The 26,622-nt window shown below is 41.4% G+C and overlaps 2 protein-coding genes across 2 annotated transcripts; both read right to left on the bottom strand.

The window, feature by feature from the left end:
• Positions 1–543: 543 nt before the first annotated feature.
• LOC147615446 (uncharacterized) lies at positions 544–2,126 on the bottom strand. The gene is made up of 5 exons (XM_086778995.1): positions 1,734–2,126; positions 1,406–1,618; positions 974–1,284; positions 713–806; positions 544–611 (listed from the first exon to the last, which is right to left on the bottom strand). The coding sequence occupies exons 1-5, from the start codon at positions 2,095–2,097 to the stop codon at positions 544–546; spliced, it is 1,050 nt and encodes a 349-aa protein (XP_086635121.1). The 5' UTR covers positions 2,098–2,126.
• Positions 2,127–2,138: 12 nt separating this feature from the next.
• On the bottom strand, positions 2,139–3,728 carry LOC147615447 (light-sensor Protein kinase-like; the record flags this gene model as incomplete). Its single annotated transcript, XM_086778996.1, has 1 exon — positions 2,139–3,728. A coding segment is annotated over exon 1 (1,590 nt), but the record flags the coding sequence as incomplete, so codon positions are not given.
• Between the last annotated feature and the right edge of the window lie 22,894 nt (positions 3,729–26,622).

The following is a 26,622-nucleotide window of genomic DNA, read 5'->3' on the forward strand; positions in this document are numbered from 1 at the left end:
ACATTGCTTGGGATGGTACATCCAAATTAGAATCGCAAAGGAGGACTATTAGGGCTTGCCATATGGCATGGTGCTAGGGTCTACTCACCCGTTACCTAGGTGTGAGCTCAAAGATACCAACAAAAGATAGATCCTTCTTAGTAATAGAAAATACTCCATTAACCACCTTTGATGCCACCATAGAGAAGAGTGTGGCATTTGCTCGAGTACATGGATAAGAATAGAACTTTAAAAACTAGCATTTTTAAAGAGATTATGCAAACCTTGATTTTAAAATTGTGGATCATCATGAGAATTAGGCTTATTAAACATTTAAGATATAACACTAAACAATTTAAACAAATTAGAACATAAATTAGAGCATATGGAACGCTTAACTATAATCTTCTTACGTTCTAGATCTAGGTGACGAGCATACAATCTTCATACTAGACCTTCCATGCTATAAATGCTTAATGTTACAATTTTGCGAGTCTCTTTGCAGAACTTTCTAAGAAGTTTATGATTGCTTACAATCCAAATGAGATTATTAAAAATGATATGCTAATAAAGTAGAAGATAGTCTATATCTCCCAAGCCACTCTGAACATCCCAAGTCCCCATTTCCCAAGCTACAACATCACAAGAACCATAACAGCTAAGACAACTTGTGTTCATAAGCACCACAAGGCATTGTAGATAACATTCAAACACCTTTGGGACTGGGTGCTACCTTTGTAATGCGCCTCTTTGAATCGAAAGAGACCCCAATGTTGCATCATCTTCCATTGATGATAGGAGAACTGAGCAATGAAGGTGAGTCCATCCTAGACACAGAGGTCGAATGAGACTGCATGGATAACATTCTTGGAGGAGGAGATGAGCTCCACAGGGTGACCGTAGAATCTATTGATGAGAATGGGATTGGGTGATAATTAGGGCGGGCTTGTGGAGGCAGCGGCGGCTGAGACACTGCAGAGAGTATCCTTAGCACCTCGTCAATGCCGGGGCGCGCTTGTGGGTCCGCATTCGTGCACGCTAGACCCAGCAGCAGCAATCGTTCCATCCCCACTTCATCAAAACTTCCTCCAAGCCGGATATCCGAAGCTTGCATCACGTCTCCTTGCTGGTACAAATCCCACACCCACTCAACAATCAGCCTCACACTACTTAAATGCTCAGAATACTGCATTGCTCTTCTTCCAGTAACAATTTCTAAGACCGTGACCCCAAAGGAAAAAATATCTGTTGCAGGGGACACAATGCCTTCCATCCAAGTCTCATGCGCTAAAAAACCCGGCGTGCCTGCCAATGAGTGAGAAGAGGAATGATCCTCTTCTAGCAACAATGCAATGCCCCAGTCTCCTAAGCGCGCATTCCACTCGGAATCGAGCAAGATATTGGATGTCTTAACATCTCGGTGCACAATCTTGGGTCAGAAACCGAGCGCCATACAGACCAGACCCTTGACGAGAATAAGCTTGTTTCACTGCTATTCTTCGTCCATCAACCAGCATTCCACGGTAGACTTGCCCTGTCCTACGACGTCCAATCACAGAGGAAGAGGAGAAGTTGTTGGTTGCCGCACGCACCTCCGCATAAGTGAAGCTCCCCATCAGACCGAGTGCATCTCGAAACTCTGCTTGCCAAGTTAGAACGTAGTAGGTGAGAAAAACTATAGAAATGCAAGGAAGCCATAGCAGTGGTCCAAAATACCCAATGTGCGTAAGTTTCAAAGCAAGGAAGTTTGTCACCTGAATTGGCTGCAGAAGTGTCATTTTGTGTGCCCTTCAAGCAGGAGAGTCTCTTTAGCCACCCAAAGATACCAGTGAAGTAGCCCTTGGAAATCCGCCTTGATTCTGCAAGCGCAACACCACTCCTCTGGTTTTCCAATGAGATCTGATCCAGGCTTCGTAATCCAACAGCAGTCTCATCAGTGAGGGCATGAAAAGAGCTATGCACATATGGGCTGCTGTTGGCTTCGTTGTCATCTCTTTTTTGAAATACTAGTCTGCAGCAATACATCTCCAAAGGAATGATCATTACAGGCTGCGGTCGAGGATCAGCACCAAACTGCTGCAGTAGACTTTGTAGCATATCATCGATGCGAGCACACATGGCAGAGGAGACAGGGTGCAACAACCAATTATGATGTATTGATCGTGATGATCCTGAAGAATGCAAACTTTGAAGTAGCGAAGCATTCTGCAGATCTGGGTGAAGGTTGGCCTCTGAGCTGGTTCTGCATGCCAGCATGTTTTGATGTAACTTGATAAAGCTGAGGGACAATAAGAAGGCAGACTTGGCCTTTCCCCTGCCAGCACCCTCCTCCGGATTTGAGTGCCCTCCTCAAAGGGGGACTTTCCCGTCAAGATCTCATAGCAAACCAAGGCAAAGCTATAAACATCTGCCTTGTTTGTGTATTTTGCATTAGGGTGACCACCCTCCACCTCATCCTCAGGGTTGGCCTCAAATACCTCTGGAGCTCTCCATGGCGTTGCCCCTGTTTGTCTTGTGGTGTATCTTGAGCTTGCATACTTAGCTTTGGACATTCCAAAGTCAGCCACTTTGAGATGCACAAGAGGGCTCACATCATTTGCATACAAGCTACCGACCCCAGCCCTGCTTGAGAAGCTCACCAATATGTTGGAGGACTTGAGGTCCCGGTGTATGATGCGAAGGCTCTCACTATGCAAGTACTCCATCCCTTTGGCAATCTGCAACATGAGGTCCACTGCCAGTAAGAGAGGAAAGGGTGGATCCATTCCAGCCCCCATTCTCTTCATCATGAGGACCCGAAGGTCTTGTTCCATGAGCTCCATCACTAGACTACACTTGCACAAAGAGGGGCTCTTTGTGCAACAGACAAGCGGTATCACATTGGGGTGACGCAGTTGGGCTTGAATGGCTGCCTCCCTCCCAAACACCACATTGTTCTCTACATAGAAGAACTCTTTTACAGCAAAACGACCCCCTAACCAGAGAGCCTCGTGTACTTTGCGATAACCACCCAGAACAAGGTTCTCTGGATTTCTCTGCAAGCCCTCTGGATCTACCCATAAAAAGGGGGGCAAAGCATCACCATGTGTTATGCGGCTCAAATTCTCAACACAAGATAGCTTTTGCAGAACAAAATCGGCAAGCTGGCAAGTTTCTCCTTCCTCCTCACCCTTGATTTTGTTCAAGAGGCTTTGAGCCACGCAGAAGTCATCATGTGCATCCACAAATGCCCATATTTCACAGAGCTTTCTTGTTAGTTGTGATATACTGAATTCCATGCTATCAAATGGAGCAGACCTTGAGATTTGCTCACACACAACCGAAAATGTCCACAGAAGGCGATGAAGATGGACGTCCACTATATCCGTGCTCATACCTTGCTTAAGTGCCTTCTCCACCAACCATGAATGCGTGGAGCTGGAGCTGCTTGGGAGGGACTCCTGTATACATGTCTCTACTTCTTGCACAGCCAGATGAAATGCATGCAAGGGTTGATCAAGCTTGTGGCACATGTTCTCCTCCTCTGATGGCCCCAAAGGGAAGACACCATACTCCAGCAACCGGATCAAGGTTCGCAGGACTAAAGAATAAGAGCTTGCCAGGCATCGCCATTGACTACGGTGCAAAAGGAGGAGCGAATTGGGAGCAAGAGCAAACTGCAAGCGCTGGGAGATGAGCAGAGAGGAGGCCAAGATTTCTGTGCGTGGAGGTCGCCATGTCCACTTCACAGCAGCCTGTACAGTAGACATTTGCACTCTCCACATGTGACATTCTCGGATGTATGGGGAAGGACGCGAATAAGGGAGATCTTAAGTAATAAAAGATCTCACCTTAAGAAACTCGCGTACGACGATGGACTAAATGTAGCTCTGCGGGTGGCTATCCTGCTGAGAAACCTGTCACCACTGCGCACAAACGCAAGTGGAAGGAGGCAAAGAAACGAGTAGAGGGTGGCGTGAAGAGCAGGCAGCATGTGGAGGCACGACGGATCCAGATGGAGACCATTGGATCTTCGCACTTCGGATCTGGCGGCGTCGAAGCATGGGAGGCAGAGTTCGTAAGTATCTTGCCACTTTATTTGATTGTTTACTTAATTCATTGATTCTATGATTGTTTTAATCTTACAAATTGTGTTGATTATGATATAGCGACGGGTTATGGGGAGGAAGCCCACAGCCCACGATACTGGGTATGCTCGCCGGCATAGGAGACGTGACACATGGGCCCTCTTCAGAGCCGAGGGACGTATTATACGGACACGCAGTACGGACGCACAGTTTGAGGGCCATGAGACCATACGGTCGACAGGTACTTGAAAACTCTAAACGAATGATTTTGGTTTATTGAATTACATATATATATATACTTATATACTATATATTACTTGAACAGGCACAAGCTGATGCTGCACCTGCTGATGATCCTGCCACCACTGATGATCCACTCGCCGCCACTGTAGAGGGTGGACGTGAGCACTACTCATCGGACATTCCGACCGATGTGAGCTCATCTGATCATGGAGGGAGCAGCGAGTCATCATTTGGGTCTGAGTAGTACTCAGACTTATAGTATCACATTCCATATTGAGGATGTGGTTGTATATATATTTTTGTAACTGAAGCCATGGGATACTTCGACATATGGACTCCCTTGTATATATTTGTACACATAAAATTTTGATAGTAATATTGAATCGTGAATTGATAGTATTGCATTCATGTCTGTCTTGAATCGTGTATTGACAATGTATGCATTCATGTCCTTCTTGTCTTTAATCTTCCTCGTGGATGGTGCAATGCACCCAAAAAAAAATTCCAGAGAGTGCTATTGGGTGCTAGAATGCTAGAACAGCATTTAGGTACCAAATAGCACTCTCTGGATTTTTTTTTTTTGCTCTCTGTTCGCGTGTATAGACGCGTCAACTCTGCAAAAGTCGCGTGTATATACGCGGATACTCTGTGAATTGCGCATGTATAAGCGCAGCTAAATTGACAAAACGCATGTATACACCCTCGTATCAGCGCGTCTAAGCGTAGCTAAACTGACAAAACGTGTGTATACGCCCTCGTATCAGCGCATCTGACTGCTTCTATACACGCGCTTTTACACGCATGTCTCTGGCCGCGATGATACATGCGCTGATACACGGGTCCGTTACTTTTTTTCCACAAGTCATTTTTAGCGACTAGGAATGCGGGTATGAGCCCGATCCCTTATAGTGATCCCCATGCACATGATCAACCATGGGTTACTTTTAACATCATCATACATCCATCCACTTATTTCCCATCACCCCTACATCATGGACATGCTATGATTATTTATAGCCATCCTCTCTCAGACTTGCACTCCCAACAAACCTATGCTACCATGTGAACAGATTCCATGTGGATGTCAGGTGCATACAACCATGTATCATCATCATGAACATCACCAGCCATAGCTTATTTTCATCACTCTGTATATGTAACTCACTCATGAGTGCAGACTTTACCATGCCTTTTGTGAATACTTTTGAAATTTCCATATCGACTTTATCATATGGATTCATTTTTTCGATGTTCTTGCATGCTCTGATTTGACACTTCCATTGATCACCTCTAGCAATGACCAACTTATCCATTGATTTAGCTGTTTCACACGCTCATGTTGTGAGGAGAATTTGGGTGATGCATGCAAGAGGGATCAGAGCCCCAACAAAAATCCCATAGAAGGTGTAAATATGAGAAAGAGTAGCTATAGGTAGCCTTTAGATCCTTATGGTCTGGTGTTTCAGTAGAATGGCATCTTGTAGAAGATCTAAAAACTTTAAAGTGCATGTTTGGTGTGTCAAATGGTTCCAATGCAAAGTTTCATTGTTTGTATTATATGTGATCAAGAAAAAAACAATAATGGAAATTAACATTGGAGTGAAGAGACATGCATAGTGGCATCCCAAACCGTGATCAGCTTGTTTGTCATGGTACCATTAGATCCAAAGTGGGATCCTGTTCTTAACATTCCCTTGACAAGAGTCCATTTTTGCACTTTGCATGTCATGGTTGGTGAGAATTATTGAGAAATTGGTGTTTCAGTATGTGTGTTTTGTTTACAAGATGCAACCTGCTTCACCTGCTCTAGCCACATGTAGTAAAGTAGAAGAAGCTTTATCAGAGATTATTGATCTATTTATCTTCAAACTTGAGATTGTCACAGGCCTGCAACATCTTCGTAATAACGATCTCCGTGTGTTTGTAGAACTGCTCCGTGAGGAGGATTTTTTGCTTTTGTAGTTCATTGCGGTACACATCGAATTCAAGTTGCTCTGTGCTCATTTCATCCAGGTTAATCATTTGGGCTGGTGGGGGTGGTTGTGTGGCAGGAGCCGCGGGTTGCTGCTCCACGGTGGGTTGTTTGATCACAGGCTGGCTTTGGGTTTGAGTGAGGGATTCTACGGAGCTTTTGCATTTGTTTTGTCACTTGTCCTTCTTTTGTGAGCCAAGGGAGTTGGCGTTTTTCACCTGACTATTGAGCTTCGGAGCCCGTTTTATCCGATGTTGAGGTACGGGGCTTTGTGGGAGCACCGATTGAAGTACCCACTCCGGACACGATGTGCGCGCCGAGTTGCTGCAGTTGGGTGTTGATGATCATGTTAGGGATGACTTTTGGTGTGGCTGTGAGCAAGCCATTTTAAAGGAAAAGTGTTTGACAAAAGCATCAAGTCATTGAGAAACATGTCGAGTTATTAATTGATGGGGATAAAAATAAAATTATAAGTGTAATGTAGATTATGTACCATGTTACAAAGAAAGATACGTCACTAGAGGCTTTTGAAGATGAATGCTTATTTCACATGTATATGCAAACTCCTCATCTGTCCCTTACTAATGAATACTCTTCTTGGGTCAATGCACGATCGGGTGTAGCCATTCGCGAAACTATTTTTGGGGCACTTTTGGGATCGCAGGGCGATGCGCGGGGGGGGGGGGTTGAGATTTTGGATTTAGAGCGGGTTGGTGCTCTCGCCAGTTTTTTTTCCAGCATACTAGCATATTAATGACTCTGCTCTGAACACTGCAGACCTCGACACGCGTCACCACGTGCATTTACTTTGTGTGCATTTTATGGTCCTTGTCACCAAATCGATGTCATCACGCAAACACAATCTGCCAAAACTCCATGTTCTCAACACCACAGAGCTCGACACATGTCACTATGCAGCCCGCGTGCCTCACTGGTCTCGCTATTTGTTGGAAAAGACCACCGCGATGGTCTTTCCCATCGCGTAGAGCTGGACATGTGCGAGACACATGTCACTACATGGCTCTCTCCACCAGCGACTCTCTCCACCGTGATGGTCTTTCCCATTGCGTAGAGCTGGACACATGTCACTACATGGCTCTCTCCCCCAACGCACTGGCTAACTCTCTCCACCACTGCGCTAGTTTTTACATGTGAGGTCCCTATCCCCACCGTCGCGCAACGAATTCACGAGTGCTAGCAGCGGAAGTAGCACTTCTTGCACGGGGCAGGGTCCCACACTCGTGGCCTTGCCCCTAGATATCCGGACAAGAGACTAATCCATCGGTTCTTCCAAAACCGAACCCGGGACAAACTTCCCTTGCACGGAAAGCATGGGCGATTCCTCGAGGATAACTTTTCTATAACATAGTCAAAAGCCTTAACTAACTGAACTGATCTGACCGAACCCGTAAGTCCCATAGTCAGATCAGGGAAAAGATTGTACTTGGATCATAGAGAACAATGCTTTTTTCCTCATTGAGAGACACAACCGTTGATTCTTTTCCATAGAACAATTTTTGTCCGGGATTTCCTGGGTAGCAAGGAAAAGAGTTCCCAGGCCCCCTAGCCGAATATTCATGCAAACTTAAAACTAGTCACACCACTTACACACCCAATACGAAATTGCCCTTTTCACAGATTCAACAGTCTTTAAAATAATCATTTAATGAAACCATAGTGTCACTGATCATAATCCTCTAATTATCCAGTTGAATCCTTATTTCCAAACATTCCTTCATCGGTGTACCTGTGGCATCATTGGCAACCAGAACGCTCACCACCTGTCCACTCAAGGGCCTTTTCAATAGTTCCTAGCTCATAGTAACCAAGTATACACTTTAACAAAAATGGAGTCTCCATTAAAGATCAGCAAAATCAACCAATAGATCCATATAAAAGAGCCATGGACTCATCCATTGAGGACTAGCAAGGTCAATCAACCAGATCCATGCCTGAATTCAGAAAACAACTCTTACTCCTTGTTCCAATATCTTCCTCGACGTGCATGTGGATATTTTCGGTGACCCAGAGCCCGAGCACCGTATGGTCAGCACCCTCTAGGATCCTTCCTCGCAGGTCACCTAGTGCTTCACTCATAGGCCGCTTCCTTGGTCCCTCATCCACTGTACCGGAAGCTCACCATTTAAATCAAACCGAGGCTGGTCAAGACCTCGACCGGCCTTGCGACATGCGAGACGTCCTCTGTTGACTCTCCGTCATCAGCAGTTGCAACTTTAACAGATAGGTCTCCACGACCTCACTCACAAGACGGTCAAAATGCTTCCCCAGCATTCTTGACATAAAACAGTCATTTAAAAACAGATTTCACATACAAATACAGTTCCAACAATATTTCCATCTTTTCTCATCACTCCACATTCTTTCACATTAGTCCCCATCTTTTCTCATCTTCCCACAAATTTTTTTTTCTTCATCGATCCCTATCACATCATATCATTTCCACCTCAAATCACATCCAATCGCATCATCCACACATCAATCCACATCATCCACACATCCATCCACATCATCCACATCAATCCACATCATCCATACATCCATCCACATCAATCCACATCATCCATACATCCATCCACATCAATCCACATTATCCACACATCAATCCACATCATCCACACATCCATTCATGTCAATCCACATTATCCATACATCAACCCACATCATCCATACATCCATCCACATCAATCCACATCATCCATACATCCATCCACATCAATCCACATTATCCACACATCCATCCACATCTTCCATACATCCATCCACATCAATCCACATGTCAATCCACATCATCCATACATCCATCCTCATCAATCCACATTATCCACACATCAATCCACATCATCCATACATCCATTCACGTCAATCCACATTATCCACACATCAACCCACATCATCCATACATCCATTCACATCAATCCACATTACCCACACATCAATCCACATCATCCATACATCCATCCACATTATCCACACATCAATCCACATTCATTTCATAAGTATTCCCATTCTCATCTAATCACATCTTTTTCTATCTCATCACTTATTTCCTCATTTATCCTCATCAGATCTCATCCACTTGCATCTACCCATACATCTCATCACTTCACATACATTAACATCTATGCAGTTTATATCGCATCTTATCACATCCATTTCACATCACATCTCATTCATTCACATCCCTTATCATTCATTCACATCCCGATTCACATGCTAACACATTCATTCACATCCTATATCGTTCATTCACATCCCGATTCACATCCTATGTCATTCATTCACATCCCGATTCACATGCTAACACATTCATTCACATCCTATATCATTCATTTACATCCTAATTCACATGACATCACATCTCATCTATTCATTCACATTTATCTGATTCACATCACATCTCATCACATCTATTTACCTCTCATTCTCATCACATCCACCCATCCATTCATTTCCATCTATCTGATTCGCATTACATCTCATCACATCTATTTACCTCACATTCTCATCACATCCATTCTCTATTCATCCTCATGTATCTAATTCGTATCACATCCTCATGTATCTAATTCGTATCACATCCATTCTCTATTCATTCTCATCTATCTAATTCTCATCACATCCATTCTCTATTCATTCTCATCTATCTAATTCGCATCACATATCATCACATCTATTTACCTCTCATTCTCATCACTTATATTCTCATCACATCCATTCTCTATTCATTTTCATCTATATGATTCATATCACATCTCATCACATCTATTTACCTCTCATTCTCATCACATCTATTCTCATCACATCTCATCACATCTATTTACCTCTCATTCTCATCACATCCATCCATTCCATTCTCATCCCATCCATCCATTCATTCCCATCTATTTGATTCGCATTACATCTCATCACATCTATTTACCTCACATTCTCGTCACTCCTATTCTCATCGCATCCATCCATCCATTCATTCCCATCTATTTGATTCGCATCACATATCATCACATCTATTTACCTCTCATTCTCATCACTTCTATTCTCATCACTTCTATTCTCATCACATCCATTCTCTATTCATTCTCATCTATCTGATTCATATCACATCTTATCACATCTATTTATAGAATGTAAGAGAATTCTTATTTTTGATATAAAGATTCTTTACGCATCTATTTATGCATAAGAACAACTTCAGTGGAAAATCACACTTTTATAAAAATCCGTTTATGCATCTATTTATGCATAAATTCAATTTTAAAGAGAATAATACTTTCGAAATAAAAATAAATCTTTATATGCATAAATTCAATTTTAATGAGAATAACTCTTTTGAAATAAAAATAAATTTCTTTATGCATCTTTCTATGCACATAAAATCAAAATTAATGAGAATAACTCTTTTGAAATAAAAATAAATTTCTTTATGCATCTTTCTATGCATAAAATCAAAATTAATGAGAATAACTCTTTTGAAATAAAAATAAATTTCTTTATGCATCTTTCTATATGCGTAAAATCAAAATTGATGAGAATAACTCTTTTGAAATAAAAATAAATTCTTTATGCATATTTCTATGCATAAAATCAAAATTGATGAGAATAACTCTTTTGAAATAAAAATAAATTTCTTTATGCATCTTTCTATGCATAAAATCAAAATTGATGAGAATAACTCTTTTGAAATAAAAATAAATTTCTTTATGCATCTTACTATGCATAAAATCAAAATTGATGAGAATAACTCTTTTGAAATAAAAATAAATTCTTTATGCATCTTTTTATGCATAAAATCAAAATTTAATGAAAGTAACGATTTTATAATAAAAAAAATCTTTTATGCATCTATTTATGCATAAATTCAATTTTAATGAAAGTAACACTTTTATAATAAAAAAATTCTTTTATGCATCTATTTATGCATAAAAAATAATTTTGATGAAAGTAACACTTTTATAATAAAAAATTCTTTTATGCATCTATTTATGCATAAATTTAAAAATCAATTTTGATGAAAGTACCACTTTTATAATCAAAACATTCCCAATATGCATCTTTCTATGCATAGAAATTAATTGTAATGAAAATAACACTTTTATAATAAAAATATTTCTAATATGCATTTTTCTATGCATAGAATAAAAATAACACTTTTAGAATACACAAGCGATGGGGATTACTCTTTTTGAATAATAAAAAGATAAAACTTACTTCACCAAATTTAAGAAAATTTTGCCATAACCTCCTTTGTATGGCTGACCATTTTTCTAATTTTTCACTCTAAAATTTACTAGAAATTAAAAGTGAGCCCCTAACCAAGCAAACTGATTCTAGAATTTTCCAGATCAGTTTGGTTAATTTTTGACCCTTTTTAGGTCAGTTTAGCTTACTTTTTGGATCTAGTTGAGGCAGGAGAGAGGAGAGATGAAAATATCTCATTATTTGTGAGTTTAAAACTCAACCACACATGTGAAATAGGCACCTCCTTCATGAGGGGAGTTCCCTACACTGAGGTGTCAAAAATGCATCATTTCTTCTAAATATCTCTTCTTTTTTAACTAATAACCTTATCCTTAGTCAACTCTTCATCTTATGTGAGCATTTACTCATTTTTGGAAAATTTTCTTTTATTCTTCCATTTATCTCCTCCCTACATTTGGATTAATCTAATTGGTCCATAGAAGCCTTAATTTAAAAATTTTAAAAAATCTGGACCCTTAGGCTAAGGTCCTTTTTACCTGAGTTCAATTTATTCCAATTGCACATTGGAAATTTCTTTTTGAATATCTGTTTCAGGGGAAACTATTTTAGACACTAGGAGAATTTTTATATCCAAAAATATCTCAATTTTGAATTACCTCCCTCTAGACATTTTCTCTCTCAAGGCCAAAATAGGATCTTTCTTTTATTTCAGAGAGGGGAATAATTATAAGATCAGAAGGGGAGGTTCTTACACCTGCACACCTCAAAAGCCGGAGGGAGGAATCTTACATTACATGCAATCTAATGAAAATGAAAATGACCATCACGTTGGTGTTTGTAGGTAATACCACCGTGCTGGGTCTATTTTAAAGAATGAACCGCGCTGCTATTCCAATCGCGCTGGTGATATTTTCAAGTACTGTTTCAACCACCACGTGGTTTCGCATATCTCCATCTCTCCCGCGTTTTTTCAACTTTTTCCTTATTAAGGCCCATGATCACAACTTTCAACTTTCCCTTATTAAGCTAATTTAGGACCACAACCAACGTGGTGGTAGTACTAGGAAGTGGTTGGTCTCTCTTTTTAGGGATCTTAACCAGCACGATGGTAGTACAGGATAAGTGGTCACCAGCGCGGTGGTTTAACCAGCGTGGTGGTTGGTATCGACAGACAAATCACACGATATTTAATTTAGGACAGTGGTAGTCACCACAGCGCGGTGATATTTAATTTAATTAAGCTAATTTAAGACCGCAACCAGCGTGGTGGTAGTACTAGGAAGTGGGTGGTCTCTCATTTTAGGGATCTTAACTAGCACGATGGTAGTACAAGATAAGTGGTCACCAGCGCAGTGGTTTAACCAGCACGGTGGTAGTATTGGATAAGTTATTACCAGCACGGTGGTTGGTATCGACAGACAAATCACATGATATTTAATTTAGGACGGTGGTAGTTACCAACGCGGTGATATTTAATTTAATTAAGCTAATTTAGGACCGCAACCAGCGTGGTGGTAGTACTAGGAAGTGATTGGTCTCTCTTTTTAGGGATCTTAACTAGCACGGTGGTAGTAGAGGATAAGTGGTCACCAGCGCGGTGGTTTAACCAGCACGGTGGTAGTATTGGATAAGTTATCACCAGCGCGGTGGTTGGTATCGGCAGACAAATCACATGATATGATGGTGGTACCAGTGCGGTGGTTGGCTGTGCATGATAACTAGCACGGTTGTAGTATTGTATAAGTAATCACTAGCGCGGTTGTTGGTATCGCACTAATCACACGATGTTTCATTTCTATGAGAGATGAATGCCATAAAAACATTTGTACGAGAGATGAATGCCATAAAAACATTTTCTATTTTTTAGGATAAGTAAAATACTTTTTCTTTAGTCTCCAATACAACCCATGATGTGCTCATGCATTTCCAAATCCATTTTGAACATAGTCTTGCCCTTCTTTCATCCAGGCACTTCCTGCAAATCCAACTTAATAGCTCTTACATGATGAGAGTACACAAATGTAGGCTTACTCTTATGTAACAGAATGTAATTGTGGCCTCTCTTCGATGTTTTTTGGTACTAGATACTTCCAACTACTACATCCCACTTGCCAAATGTTTGGCCCCAATCATCCTTAAATGCTTTCTCAACCTTGTGCTTGGGTTTGGTACAGTGCAACACAAAGTATGGGTCGTCTTCCTTGTTATCCTCAGAGGTAGCACGATGACTGCAAAGTTATCCCCCTCTTCTAGAGCATCAGTGAGGGTATCGAGTCCTCTCCAATCAATGGTGCATCATCGTTTGTGACTCTATCTTCACGCAGAGGAGAAACTTGAACTCACACCCATGTCTTCACAGTTGCAATGTCCTCACAGTTTTCATGATCCTCTGTGATGTACACACTACAAAAACAGGAAAGTTTTCTTGTTTAGAGCAGTAGGTGGTTGTTTGAGAAGCCCCATACATTGTGCACACTACGAGTTCCTTTAATGGCCTCACAATCCAGTCTATTTTTCCTTTGCACTTCGTTCACTTCCACTTCATGGAAGACTCTATGCACTGCACTATTTCTATGTATTTGTTTGTTGTATGTTGATTGCGCCCTATGGAGAGGTTGAGTGCAAGCCATGTTACAGCATCATGGGCATTCTATAGCTTTTCTTGGGGACATGCTAATTGGTGATTATACAAAGCTCTCTTAATAACAGCACCACATCCATCATGTTCCCCCTTGCCATGGCTAGACCCAAAGAAATTCCACATCATGCGTTTACACCCAGTCAAGGATTTAAACCTTGAAACAAAGTAGAATGCATAGGATGATTTGAATTGAGAGGAAGCCCCGTCTGACCACACCCAATGTTCTTTTATATTTGCTTGTGTAAATGGGGATCATCATTTTTATATTTGCTTGTGTAAATGGGGATCATCATTTTTTAGCCATTCCCAATGTAAAAGAAACGCATGCTGGACAAATAAGGTGTCGTGTTCCCTGTCGTCTGAAATGTAGAAATGGTACATGCGTTGCACTAACCTGGATTCCTGTGAGTCGACAAGCAGATCGGCATCAATCATAAAAGAATCAAGCATGTGACTATACGTTATATGCACTAGAATTGTTATTTGCTTGTTGTGCCAGTGAGCACTTTGGATCTCATCTTGTTCCTGAAATGAGTAATTTTCTGCAAAATCTATGGCAAAGACAATAGTGTCATGTGGAAAATTGGCAAAGCATGTCCTGAACTGCTTATCTTGCCAGTTGGCCGTGAAATTGTGAAGCACATATTTTGGGATGGATGCAACCACGTGATCTATAAGCTCCCTCAGTTGAGTGCTCTTATACGATAGTAGCCATCTCTTCTTCTCGGATCCTTCAACATTGCCCATTTCAAATATGCTCCATTTTAGAGCAAGGCTTTCTTGGACCCTCATTTCATTTGGACAGACACATCATACTGCTTCTTCACACCACAATGTGTGCATGTACCTCTCTAATGCATTCAATGGAGTGCCACTGAGAGTTTGCATGCTTTGGACAAAGCGTTGGCTCCCACACAGACCTCAGGCTACCAAACTTACTCTCTCACTTGCTACACATGACGAGGATCCAGGTGGCCTACAAACTGAGCATTCATCTGGGAGACATGAGCATCTATCTCCATGGAGCAATTTTCCAACATGACCAGATCTCAAGTCATTCAAACCTTGCGCCGGGCTAGGTCAAAGTCTATGTGTGTTTTACAACAACACACATTCTTGTCTTTGAGTTTCTTCACATACCATGGCTTACAACGCTCAAAGCTCCTTTGCCCAATTGAAACGTCAGGGCTCTCAGCCATAAACTTGAGATACAACTCCGTCTATTCACCCAACCCGAAACCAGCCTGTTGGAAATTTAGTACTTAAACTAAATAGCTACTAGATTATTCACTACGAGAAAACAAAACAATTTCAACCACCGGGTTGGTTTAGGACAGTCAGAATTTCAACTGCCTTTAATCATTAGAAAACAAATCGATTTCACCACCACCCATCAATACTAATAACAAAAAGGTACATGTGAACTATAAATTGCTGCTACAGTTGGAAATTCAATAAATAAACTAAACAACTACTAGAAAACAAAACAATTATTCACCACAAGAAAACTAAACAATTTCAACCACCGGGTTGGTCTCTAGAACATGATCAACTATATTGCTGTTGATGTTCCAGTTCCAACCATCAGGCTGGTTAGGCTGGTTTAGGATAATCACTTTAGAATTCAAATAATTTATACTAAAGCTTCAGAGAATCATAGACAACCACCTGGTTAGGACAACCACTGACCTGCGTTGTGTCAAGCAAGTGTAAGATGTGCTCCTCAAACTGTTTGCGTCCCGTTCGCTTTTTGCAAATGTCCTTCTTGTTTGGAGAAACTCTCGTGTTCTCGTGCCAGAACAATGTCACTCTAGTAGTGAGTTCCGCAGTTAGGATGTCTTTCCTTTTCTTGCGTTCTGTTGAAGCCCATAGACTTTTCAATTCTGGATCATCCTGCATTACTTTTACTCTGCGTCCAACCGTTGGAGCAACGTTGGACCTTCTGATTGACAACATCTTCGACGTTGTGCGTCCAAGACGTTTCTTCTTTGTTTTAGGGGATACCAACATAGCTAATGTCGCCCTCTTTGCAGCTAGTTGATCTAAGCTGTGCACCCCTTTCACTTTCTGTAGGCCATCTCTCAGGTTGTTAGAAAGCATTGTCTCTTGTGCGTGCATCTCCTAAGGTGTTGGCAAGGTTATCACTCTATGAATTTTAGGGTGCAAGGTAAAGCTTCTAATGACACGAGACTTATACTCATCTGAATGACCTGATGTTGCGGCCGTGAATTCTCCCACCAACAAACGATTGGCCACAGCTCGTGTTCTTCGCTCTGATGGCAATGTTCGAATGCGCCCATCTGCACAACCGCTTCCTGCTGCTGCTCTTTGCAATAAGGAGTCTTATGTCTTCTCGTTGTTTCTCCCTTCGCATACGTTGCAAAAGTGTCGTGCGTTGCTGCTTTGAGCTTGTTTCCTCATCCATGCCATTTCTTTCCTCGTCTTGCAATCTGCTCCTTGTGCCTTGACCAAGCTTTTCAGCGTTCCTATCTCGCTGCCTTTGTCTGGTTCTCTTGCAAGCCATGAAGAGTTGCATATTGCCATTGCCACGGAGACGATCAGACAGAGATCATCTAGCTTAAGAGGCGAGCAAAGCAAAGACGATAGAGACCACCGAGCTGGTGAGGCCAGCAAAGCAAAAGGAGGGGTATTTCAATAGCTTCCTTATGTTCCTCTTATGGTTCATGAATTTGTAAAGCTTGTTTTTGGATGGTTGTCCACTTTAACTAATAAAATTTTAGAATAAAAGAGATCAATCGTGGACTTGACACTGTCAAAACATTGTATGAAATCTATTAAAATATTCGTACAAAACACTGTCAAAACATTGTATGAAATCTATTAATATATTCGTTCATAATAATTAATTAAAAAATAACTAATAAAAGGCGTACCTAGCTGAAAACGCTGGCAGTTGGTGTAGGGTACAGAACTGAGGCAAGCGCGTGGTCGTCCGGGCGGTTTTGACGCTTGCAGCTTGAGGGGTATTACGTAAAACGGGACCTGGAAGTTGGACTGGGAGTACAATGGATGAATCATGTAAAGACGCTGGCGAGGGACTACGTTGGCGTACTACAGAACAGTTCAGTGATCACCCTTGGCACGCAGGTGGGTGTGAGCACTAAGGGTGTTTTGGAAATTGGGATCTTGACTGGAACTCGAAGACAGCGTTACTACGTAACTACAGCTATTAGCTACCAGTGCCAACTGGTCCAGTTGTCGACGCTGAGAAGTGGGCGGAGTTTGGCGCTGAGAAGTGGGCGGAGTTTGGCGAGGAGTCTGGATGGTGGAGACGAGGGCATTGGGCAACTTTGCACAAAGTTGCCAGTCTTGGAAGTTTGAAAACTTGGAGACTCGGAAGACTGGGCACGCGCAAAATGCCACGAACCAACTTAAAATCAACGTTTTATAGCTGGAAAAAAGGTGCGAATTTCAAAATGTACCGCCAAGTTCTCAGTGCCACCTAGCGGCGGTGGTCGCCTGGCCAGCACAGTAAAAAACGTAAAGGCCTTGGCGGCTGGCTAAATTAGAATTTGGCTTATTCAAATTTTATATACATAATATATATATATAAATATCTATTATATACTATGATTTTCTATAGAAGGGTAAATTTATGTATCACCTTTCTTTTGATAATTTAAAAAAAAACACCTTGTCCTTCTTTCTTGAAGGGTACTTTTAGTTGTTTTGATGTTTTATTTGAAGGTCATGTATCAAATGATCCCTCTTGTGAAGGATTAGATCCCTTGGAACGGCACTGCAATCTTCAAATTCTAGGGCTATCGGGTATCCTTTAAACTGCCAAGGACACCACCCTGGCCCACCATAGCCGTTGTGGGAATAACTCATATCCAGCCATGACTCTCGCTTTCAGCCCCCAAAATATCCCTAAGCACATTGGGCTCTTCCACAAGGGCCGTGTCCTCCGTGATATGCTCTTATTCCTTCTTTGTGTCAACAAAAGTTACTTGCTTGCTAGATCACGATGCCTAGAGAGAGGGAGAGAGAGTGACACCATGCTGGGTTGAATGTCTTCTTCTGCACATGAGGTGAGTGCGGTTTCCTCGTGTGTGTATTTCCGTGTATTCAAGCCTTGTGGCTTTACAGGTGCTCATTTGTTTTTATAGCTTGCACCTAAAAATGGTTCTTTATAAATTACAATTTATTGTGAAAACCCTAAACTAAATTAAGAAGGCCACGCCACCCAAAACCACAAACTATGGGCGTAGCTTGGCAACCACCATCAATCTTTCATGAAATGCTATGCTCATGCATAAAATCATGCACTTGCCAAAATTCTTGTGAGAAAATATAAATATCCTTTATCATAACATGCCACGAGGCTGGAAAGAAACTAACCTCAATTGTAAAAATATTAAACAAAATAAACAAAGGATCTAAAAGACTTTCTTTTCTGTGCAATCATGCATATAAATATATAATTTCTCTAGTCTCCATTCTCACATATGTTATAATCTAGCATCCCAGACAACTAGAATACCTCATATATGGCATATTCCAGCGTCCCATGCCACTAGAATATCATTGGTCAATTAAAAGAAAGGTTATCACAATAAGAAATCATTCATTGTAGCATACCTCCCTACTTAATATACAATGACCTCAGTTGTCCTCAAATTGTGCTGCCTCATGCAACGCATCTGCACAAGGAAAAACTGAGGCGTGTTGCCTAATGCGGCGTATCTGCACTAACGGTTGTGCTACTTCATGCGGCAAATCTACACTAGTAATAAAAAGCGTGCAACCTCAAGCAGCAAATCTGCACTAGTAACTAAAGTCGTATTGCCTCATGCGGCAAATCTGCACTAGTAATGAAAATCATGTTGTCCCTAAAAAAAAACATCTACACAAAAAGTGGAGGAGTGTAGACTAAAGAGTCTTATAAAAATTTAAGAAGAGAAAATCTTCGATCAAATGTGGTGATTGAATGGAGATATAAACAATGTGATATTAAACTTATAAGATACTCATACAAATAAATTGAGGACAAAGCCATTCAATCCTATCTTTGCATAAGAATCTTAACAAAGAAGATTTGGGTGCTATCGTTAGCGAGAAAAATCAATAAAGAATAAAATAAGTGTTAATATAACAAAATAAATACTTAGCTATTTAAACCGGCAAGTAAGGGGATGTCGCCAGTAGTATGTTGGTTGAAGTCGTGTGATATAGTAAGGACAATTGGGGGAAGATTTGGGTGGGATAGAGAAAGTTTCGAAGGTGTGAGAGTCGTTGATGAGGTTATACTCTAAGATTACCACAATAACTAGTTTGAAGGTGATGCAAAGAGTCCCCAAAGACTAAATTTATTCACACATGTATTGGCAAGAAAACACATGAGAATCACATAGTACATTATCAAAAGTAATTGATAATGCTAACATAGACTATCTCAATTGGTAAATGGGAACAAGTGACCATTAAATTATGGAATAAAAGAAAAGATACCATATGCAAGGGCATGCAATTAAATCATTTGAATTGTGACATACACGTAATCATACATATTTGTTTGCACAGTTTACATAAAAGAGATATTTATTTGCTATGATGTCTAAGTGAGATAAATATTTTCATGATGCAAGAAACCATGAGGTACAAATAATTTAGTTTTGGAAGTATAACATATATGTACTGAGAAGAGGGAATTAAGATAATCTTATCTTGGGGTGGTTGCAAGATAAGGGGTAACACTTTTGACAGTTTGGTGCCCTAAAGGTAGCTTGAAAATAGGCATCTTCACAACTTTAAGGTCCAATCTCTTGTAGTTATGTTTAGAACTTAGTGGCATGGTATTTGGGGCACATTATACATATAGCGAGTGTTCAAATGGCACCCCCTAATCGGAAATGCAATTTACTAGAGTGATTGTTTCATTGCACGGAAGTTTTGGCATTTGCATTTTTCACCTTTCTTTAGTACAGTATATGTCACACATACAATGCTTATTACTTCTGCATCCCAAGTCCAATGATCGTCCCAATTCGTACATGAATGTAACACATTGAATAGAGCTTAACTTAATTTTTTGGGATTTTTTTGGTTTTTTAACTATTTTTTATAAACATGTTTTCGTTGCTTTTTATTGTAAAGCAAAATGTGATTTTGTATTCAAGATCTTGGAAAATGTGAACCTCATCATTGAAGATCCAACGGTGAGAAGTTAGAAAAATATGTATAGACTGTGGCATGGATATTGTTAAATTGTAATTTTAACGGTTGGATTTCTTCCGATCTTCTGTAGAAAATTCTCTTAGCCTCTTAGAGGGACTATAAAATTTTAATAATTTAATTATATAAATTTTATACAACCCTCATTACACTTGAATTTCTTGTGGATCAAAGTACTTGTCATGATGAATTTATCAAAAAAACTTTTGAGTGAATTTGAGTAAGGGAAGCCCATTTTTCAACCATCTTAATCAAATTTTCACTATTTGTCTGCCCAAAGTCTAAAACAAAGGAACCCTAGGCTTGGTGTTTCACCAAGCCTAGAGATTATGCCATTTTTCAAGCAATTGAGCTATGGTCTTAGTCCTACATGGGGAGACTCCACATAAGCATCTTGCCATCTTAGCATGTCTCGTCATCATGCCACCTCAACTTAGTCAACAAGGTTGACTTCCAAAAGCCTACATGGCATGCCACATCAAATGCATACATGGCATTTCTACGTAATCAAGAATGTACATGTCATCTTGCCACCTCAGCAGCGCACAGTAAACTTGGTTGACTTTCTGTGGGTACATAGCATGATACATCATATACACGCATGGAATTGCCACCTCACACTTGAGCATGAGGAATGCCCACGTGAAGGTTCCATGTCAACATATTTTTTCCATGTGGCAAAACACCTGCTACCTCACCATTATATTTCATGATTTTTAAATACGAAAAAATAAAAAAAATATTTTAAAATAATTTATTAAATATAAAATTACAAAATAAAATTATATAATATAATTTTAAAGCTCTCTTCCAAAAAAATAAAAAAATAAATATAATTTTTTTCATCAAATAATTTTTTATTTATTTAAATTAAATTATTAAAAATTAAATATCTATTTTAATTTTCAAGAAATTGATTATTATGATATAATTAAATAAATATACATTCATATTTTTGAAAATATTTTTTTTGGAAAAAAAACTTGAAATATATCTAAATTATTTTTAATATTATTTATTTATCAAATAAATTTTATGTACTATAGAAATAAATTTTATTTATTAAAAAATAAAAAATAGTATTCGTTACTTAAAATAACTAATTCATTCATCATTTTTAAAAATTGAAATTATCTTTAATATTTTATAATAAATCATCATTATTTGTAAAAATCTTGATTTTATCCATAATCTAATTTAATCAATAAAATGCTAACTAGCTTGGTATATATGGCCCAATTTTTTGAGTCTCCCTCATTCACAGAGCTTCACCAACTTTGGAGATAGCTCCACTCTCCAAGCATATGTTAGTATTACTTTAATCTTACTTATCTTCAATTTTTTGCTTAATCTCTTTTTTCCTACTTCTTAGCATGGGTTCACAAAGTCGTAGAAGTAGAAAAAGCAATAGGCAATGTGATCCCCTGCTCTACCTTGTTCATGAGGAGAAAGAAAGGGTTTGCATGGACACATTTGAGGAGGGCCGGTGCTGGTGTGCTATGGAGCTTGAGGCAATCCTACAGGCACAGTGAAGCGTAAGATGCATCCAGATGGATTGGCTATAAGACGTGCCCTTACAACGTTTGTTTCCAGCAGTGTCTTGCCAGGTACGCATCGTGCCACTTCTCGCATACTTCAGATTTGTCACTAAGAACTTCATGCAGGGTTTGTGAGAGGAGACAGAGCTTGGATAGTGGGATTGAGGGTGCTCTATGGGCTAGTAGTGGCCGTGTACCTAGATGCAGTTGTTTATTAGACCCTGAGATGAGGGCGATGATAGAGAGGTTTTGGGAGGAGCATTGTCATGCATCACCAGAGTACAAGAAGGCATTGCAACATAGGGTTCGTCATTGGGAGTACATAGAACATATAGCTTACTTTCTTGAGATGAAACAGACAAACTTGTACTTTGAGTTTAGGTCTGCACACCTTGAGATCACCATCAGCCAGCATTCCTTTGAGGCTTGCAAGCCTTGGTTTGTGCACTACTCAAGGTACCTCGAGTAGCGCTGGAAGCATGGCCAAGCTGCCGCCCGCATGAGGTACAAGTCCACATGACACAAGCCATACAATGGTAGACGACATCCTCTGCCCATGGGCATAATCGCTCTCACAGTGCCCAGTTTGTGTAGCATTGCTTCCATCGTCATGATGACTTTTTGAGAGAGCATGGAATCACATGGATAGGGTGGTGGATATGGTCAGATGGATGTGGAGCATAGTTCAAGAGTGCTCATCAATTTTATCGGCTATATTCTTGGCATCGCATGATGGGCTTCCAGATGATTTGGAGCTTCTTCGAGACAGGGCATGGAAAGGGGGAGCACGATGGTGCAGATGCATGTGTCAAACACGCCCTCAAACGTCACCAGCTCCGCCGTTGACAGTGAGCGCTTTCGAGATGCACAACATGTAGTGGATTGGTGCATTGCGCATTTGAGCACTAGTGTTGCCTCTTCCTTTTCTCAACGAGATTCTAGGATTGTCAGGAGGTTCTTTTGGTGTGTTGACAGTAATGTCCTTGATTTTGCTTCACCAGATTGTGCGGCAGTTGCTTGCACACATAGGCTACACCATTAGGAGCACATCCTATGATGATCCCACCATTAGGAGCACATCCTATGATGATCCCACCATCTTCACACATGGCACCATTCATGCTTTTACGGGCCATGCATCGATGGAGACTACTCACTGTGTGAGATGCCAGAGTGGGCTGATCTAGTAGGTGTTGAGGAGGCTAGAGCAAGGAGTTGGTCCCCCCACAACTTTTGATCCTCTCACACTACCTGTGAGAGGACAGATCATGATTCTTTGATAGATATTTTGACAGTGGGTGATGTTTTGGCAATCATTTCCTAGGAGAGAAATGAGGAGGAGGTGGACTACTACATTCTGAGGTGCACTAGGCCCAAGTGCACCCTTGAGTGTGATGTGACTGATGATTATGGATACTAATTTGATGCCCACAGCATGATAGTGGCAGGTCACTGGGTCAGATGTGCAAGGGCGGCATTGAGTTTGTGCAGTATGAGTGGGGCAAGGAGGCGATCATGTACTCTCATCTATTTCTTGCTATGAAACTCATGCTTTCGCAAGTTAACAGTAGGAAGGTAAGCCCCTCGATGGACCTTACCCTAGCACGAGCATGTGAGCATCTTGGAGACCCTTAGAGCTAGAGAGTCTATGGATTGATATTGTAGCCTCCTCCCTGTTATTTTTTGTACCTGCTGCACTTGATTTTGTAACTTTCTCTCGGTTTGTATCTTCTACCCATATATATTATGAGTTGGCTTTTCAGTTGTGCCCATATATTTTGTATCCTTTTGTTTCTAGTTTGGTGCGGGTGAAACTTTGCGAGCAAGTGGTGTCCGATGGTGGTGAAACTTTGCAAGCGGGTCCGTGGGGCTGCTACCCCACCACTTGCAAATTTTCACCACCATCCAACATTGATCAGATGGGCAGGATGGTGTGTTCCCACCTGGTATTTTTGGACATAGTGCCCAAAGGGTCCCCTATGCAAAAAATAGTGGATTTAGGTGAGGCATCATTATCATACGATGTTCGATGGTGATGAAAATTTTCAACTGGGTCCACGGGGCTGCTATCCCACCAGTTGCAAAATTTTACCACCATCATATGCTGAATGGTTGGGATGGTGTGTTGCCATCCGCTATTTTTCACATAGTGCCCAAAGGGTCCCCTATGTGAAAAATAGCGGGTTTGGGTGAGACATCATTACCATCCGATGTCCGATGGTGATGAAACTTTGCAAGCAGGTCCACATGGCTGCTGCCCCACCACTTGCAAAGTTTCACCACCACCATTGGGATGCCAGATGGATGGGATGGTGTGTTGCCATGTGCTATTTTTCACATAGTGCCCAAAGGGTGCCCTATGTGAAAATGGCGGGTTTGGGTGGGGCATCATTATCATACGACGTCCGATGGTGGTAAAACTTTGCAAGCAAGTGTGTGGGGCTTCTACCCCACAACTTGCAAAGTTTCACCATCATCAAATGCCGGATGGGTGGGACGGTGTGTTGCCATCCGCTATTTTTGGACATAGTATCCAAAGGGTCCCCTATATGAAAAATAGCGAATTTTGGTTGGGCATCATTATCATCCGATATCCGATGGTGGTTAAACTTTGCAATTAGGTCCACAGGGCTACTACCCCACCACTTAAAAAGTTTCACCACCATCAGATGCCGGATGGGCGGGATGGTGTGTTGCCATCCGTTATTTTTCACATAATACCTAAAGGGCTCCCTATGTGAAAAATAGTGGGTTTGGGTGGGACATCATTATCATATGGCGTCTGATGGTGGTGAAACTTTGTGAGCAGATCCATGGGGCTACTATCCCACCAATTGCAAAGTTTCATCACTATCGGACATCGTATGGGTGGGATGGTGTGTTGCCATCCACTATTTTTTACATAGTGCCAACCAAAGGATCCCCTATGTGAAAAATAGCAGGGTTGGGTCAGGCATCATTATCATACGGCATGTGATGGTGGTGAAACTTTGCGAGTGGGTCTATGGGGCTGCTACCCCACCACTCACAAAGTTTCACCACCATCAGACGCCGGATGGGGCAGGACGGTGTGTTGCCATCGCTATTTTTAGACATAGTGCCCAAAGGGTCCCCTATGTGAAAAATAGAGGGTTGGGTGGGGCATCATTATCATCCGATGTCCGATGGTGGTAAAACTTTCCAAGAAGGTCCGTAGGGCTACTACTCCACCACTTGCAAAGTTTTACCACTATTAGATGCTGGATGGGTGTGTTGCCATCCACTATTTTTCACATAGTGCTCGAAGGGTCCCCTATGTGAAAAATAACGGGTTTGGGTGGGGCATCATTATCATACGGCATCCGATGGTGATGAAACTTTTTGCGAGCGGGTGCATGGGGCTGCTACCCACCGCCACTTGTAAAGTTTCATCACCATTAGACACCGGCGGATGCGCGGGACGATGTGTTGCCATCCACTATTTTTCACATAGTGCCCAACCAAAGGGTCCCCTATGTGAAAAATAACGGGTTTTGGTGGGGCATATTATCATACGGTGTCCGATGGTGGTGAAACTTTGCGAGCGGATCTATGGGGCTGCTACCCCACCATTCGTAAAGTTTCATCACCATCGGATGCCAGATGGGTTAACGGTGTGTTGCCATCTTCTATTTTCCCATAGTGCCCATATGTGAAAAATAGCGGGTTTCGGTGGGGCATCATTATCATCTGCTGATGTCCAATGGTGGTAAAACTTTAAGAGAGGGTTCGTGGGGCTGCTACCCTACCGCTTGCAAATTTTCATTACCATAGGATGCTAGATGTGCGGGACGGTGTGTTGCCATCCGCCGCCGGCGTTCGATGGTGGTGAAACTTTGCAAGCAAGCCTATGGGTTTGCTACCTCAAAACTCATAAAATTTCATGAGCATCAGACACCGGATGGGCGAGACGGTGTGTTGCCATCTGCTATTTCTCACATAGTGCCAAAAGGGTCTCCTATGTGAAAAATAGCGGGTTTGGGTGGGGCATCATTATCATACGTTGTCCGATGGTGGTGAAACTTTCAAATGAGCCTATGGGACTGCTACTACAAAACTCACAAAGTTTCATCAACATCGGATGCCGGATGGGCGAGACGGTATGTTGGCATTTGCTATCTCTCACATAGTGCCCAAAGGGTCCCCTATGTGAAAAATAGCTGGTTTGGGTGGGGCATCATTATCATATGATGTCCGATGGTGGTGAAACTTTACGAGAGGGTCCCTAGGGCTGCTACGCTACCACTTGAAAAGTTTCATCACCATCAGATATCGGCGGATGGGCACAGCATGGTGTGTTGTCATCCGCTATTTTTGGACATAGTGCCCAAAGGGTCCCCTATGTGAAAAATAGTGGGTTTGGGTGGGGAATCATTATCATTACAGTGCCCGATGGTGGTGAAACTTTATGAGTGGGTCTATGGGGATGCTGCCCCACCACTCGCAAAGTTTGACCACTATCGAATGTCGAATGGGCGGGACGGTGTGTTGCCATCCGCTATTTTTGGACATAGTGCCCAACCGGTCCCCTATGTGAAAAATAGCGGGTTTGGGTGGGACATCATTATCATCCGATGTCCGATAGTGGTGAAACTTTGCAAGTAGGTCCATGGGGCTGCTCACCCACCACCACCACTTGAAAAGTTTACCACCATTAGATGACGGATGGGTGGGATGGTATGTTGCCATCCGCTATTTTTCACATAGTGCCCAAAGGGTCCTCTATGTGAAAAATAGTGGGTTTGGGTGGGG

This window comes from Cibotium barometz, chromosome 40, assembly GCF_041138505.1.
Source record: "Cibotium barometz isolate CiBa-2024 chromosome 40, ASM4113850v1, whole genome shotgun sequence".
Classification (NCBI taxonomy): domain Eukaryota; kingdom Viridiplantae; phylum Streptophyta; class Polypodiopsida; order Cyatheales; family Cibotiaceae; genus Cibotium; species Cibotium barometz.

Bases quoted from the DNA above. Each gene is read 5' to 3' on its own strand.
- LOC147615446 (XM_086778995.1), bottom strand. From the start codon at position 2,097: ATGTGTGCTCGCATCGATGATATGCTACAAAGTCTACTGCAGCAGTTT. The intron at 1,285-1,405 runs GTGCACCGAGAT...ACTCATTGGCAG, and splicing joins TCGGTTTCTGACCCAAGATT to GCACGCCGGGTTTTTTAGCG. The intron at 807-973 runs GTGCTAAGGATA...CTCTGTGTCTAG, and splicing joins CGCGCCCCGGCATTGACGAG to GATGGACTCACCTTCATTGC.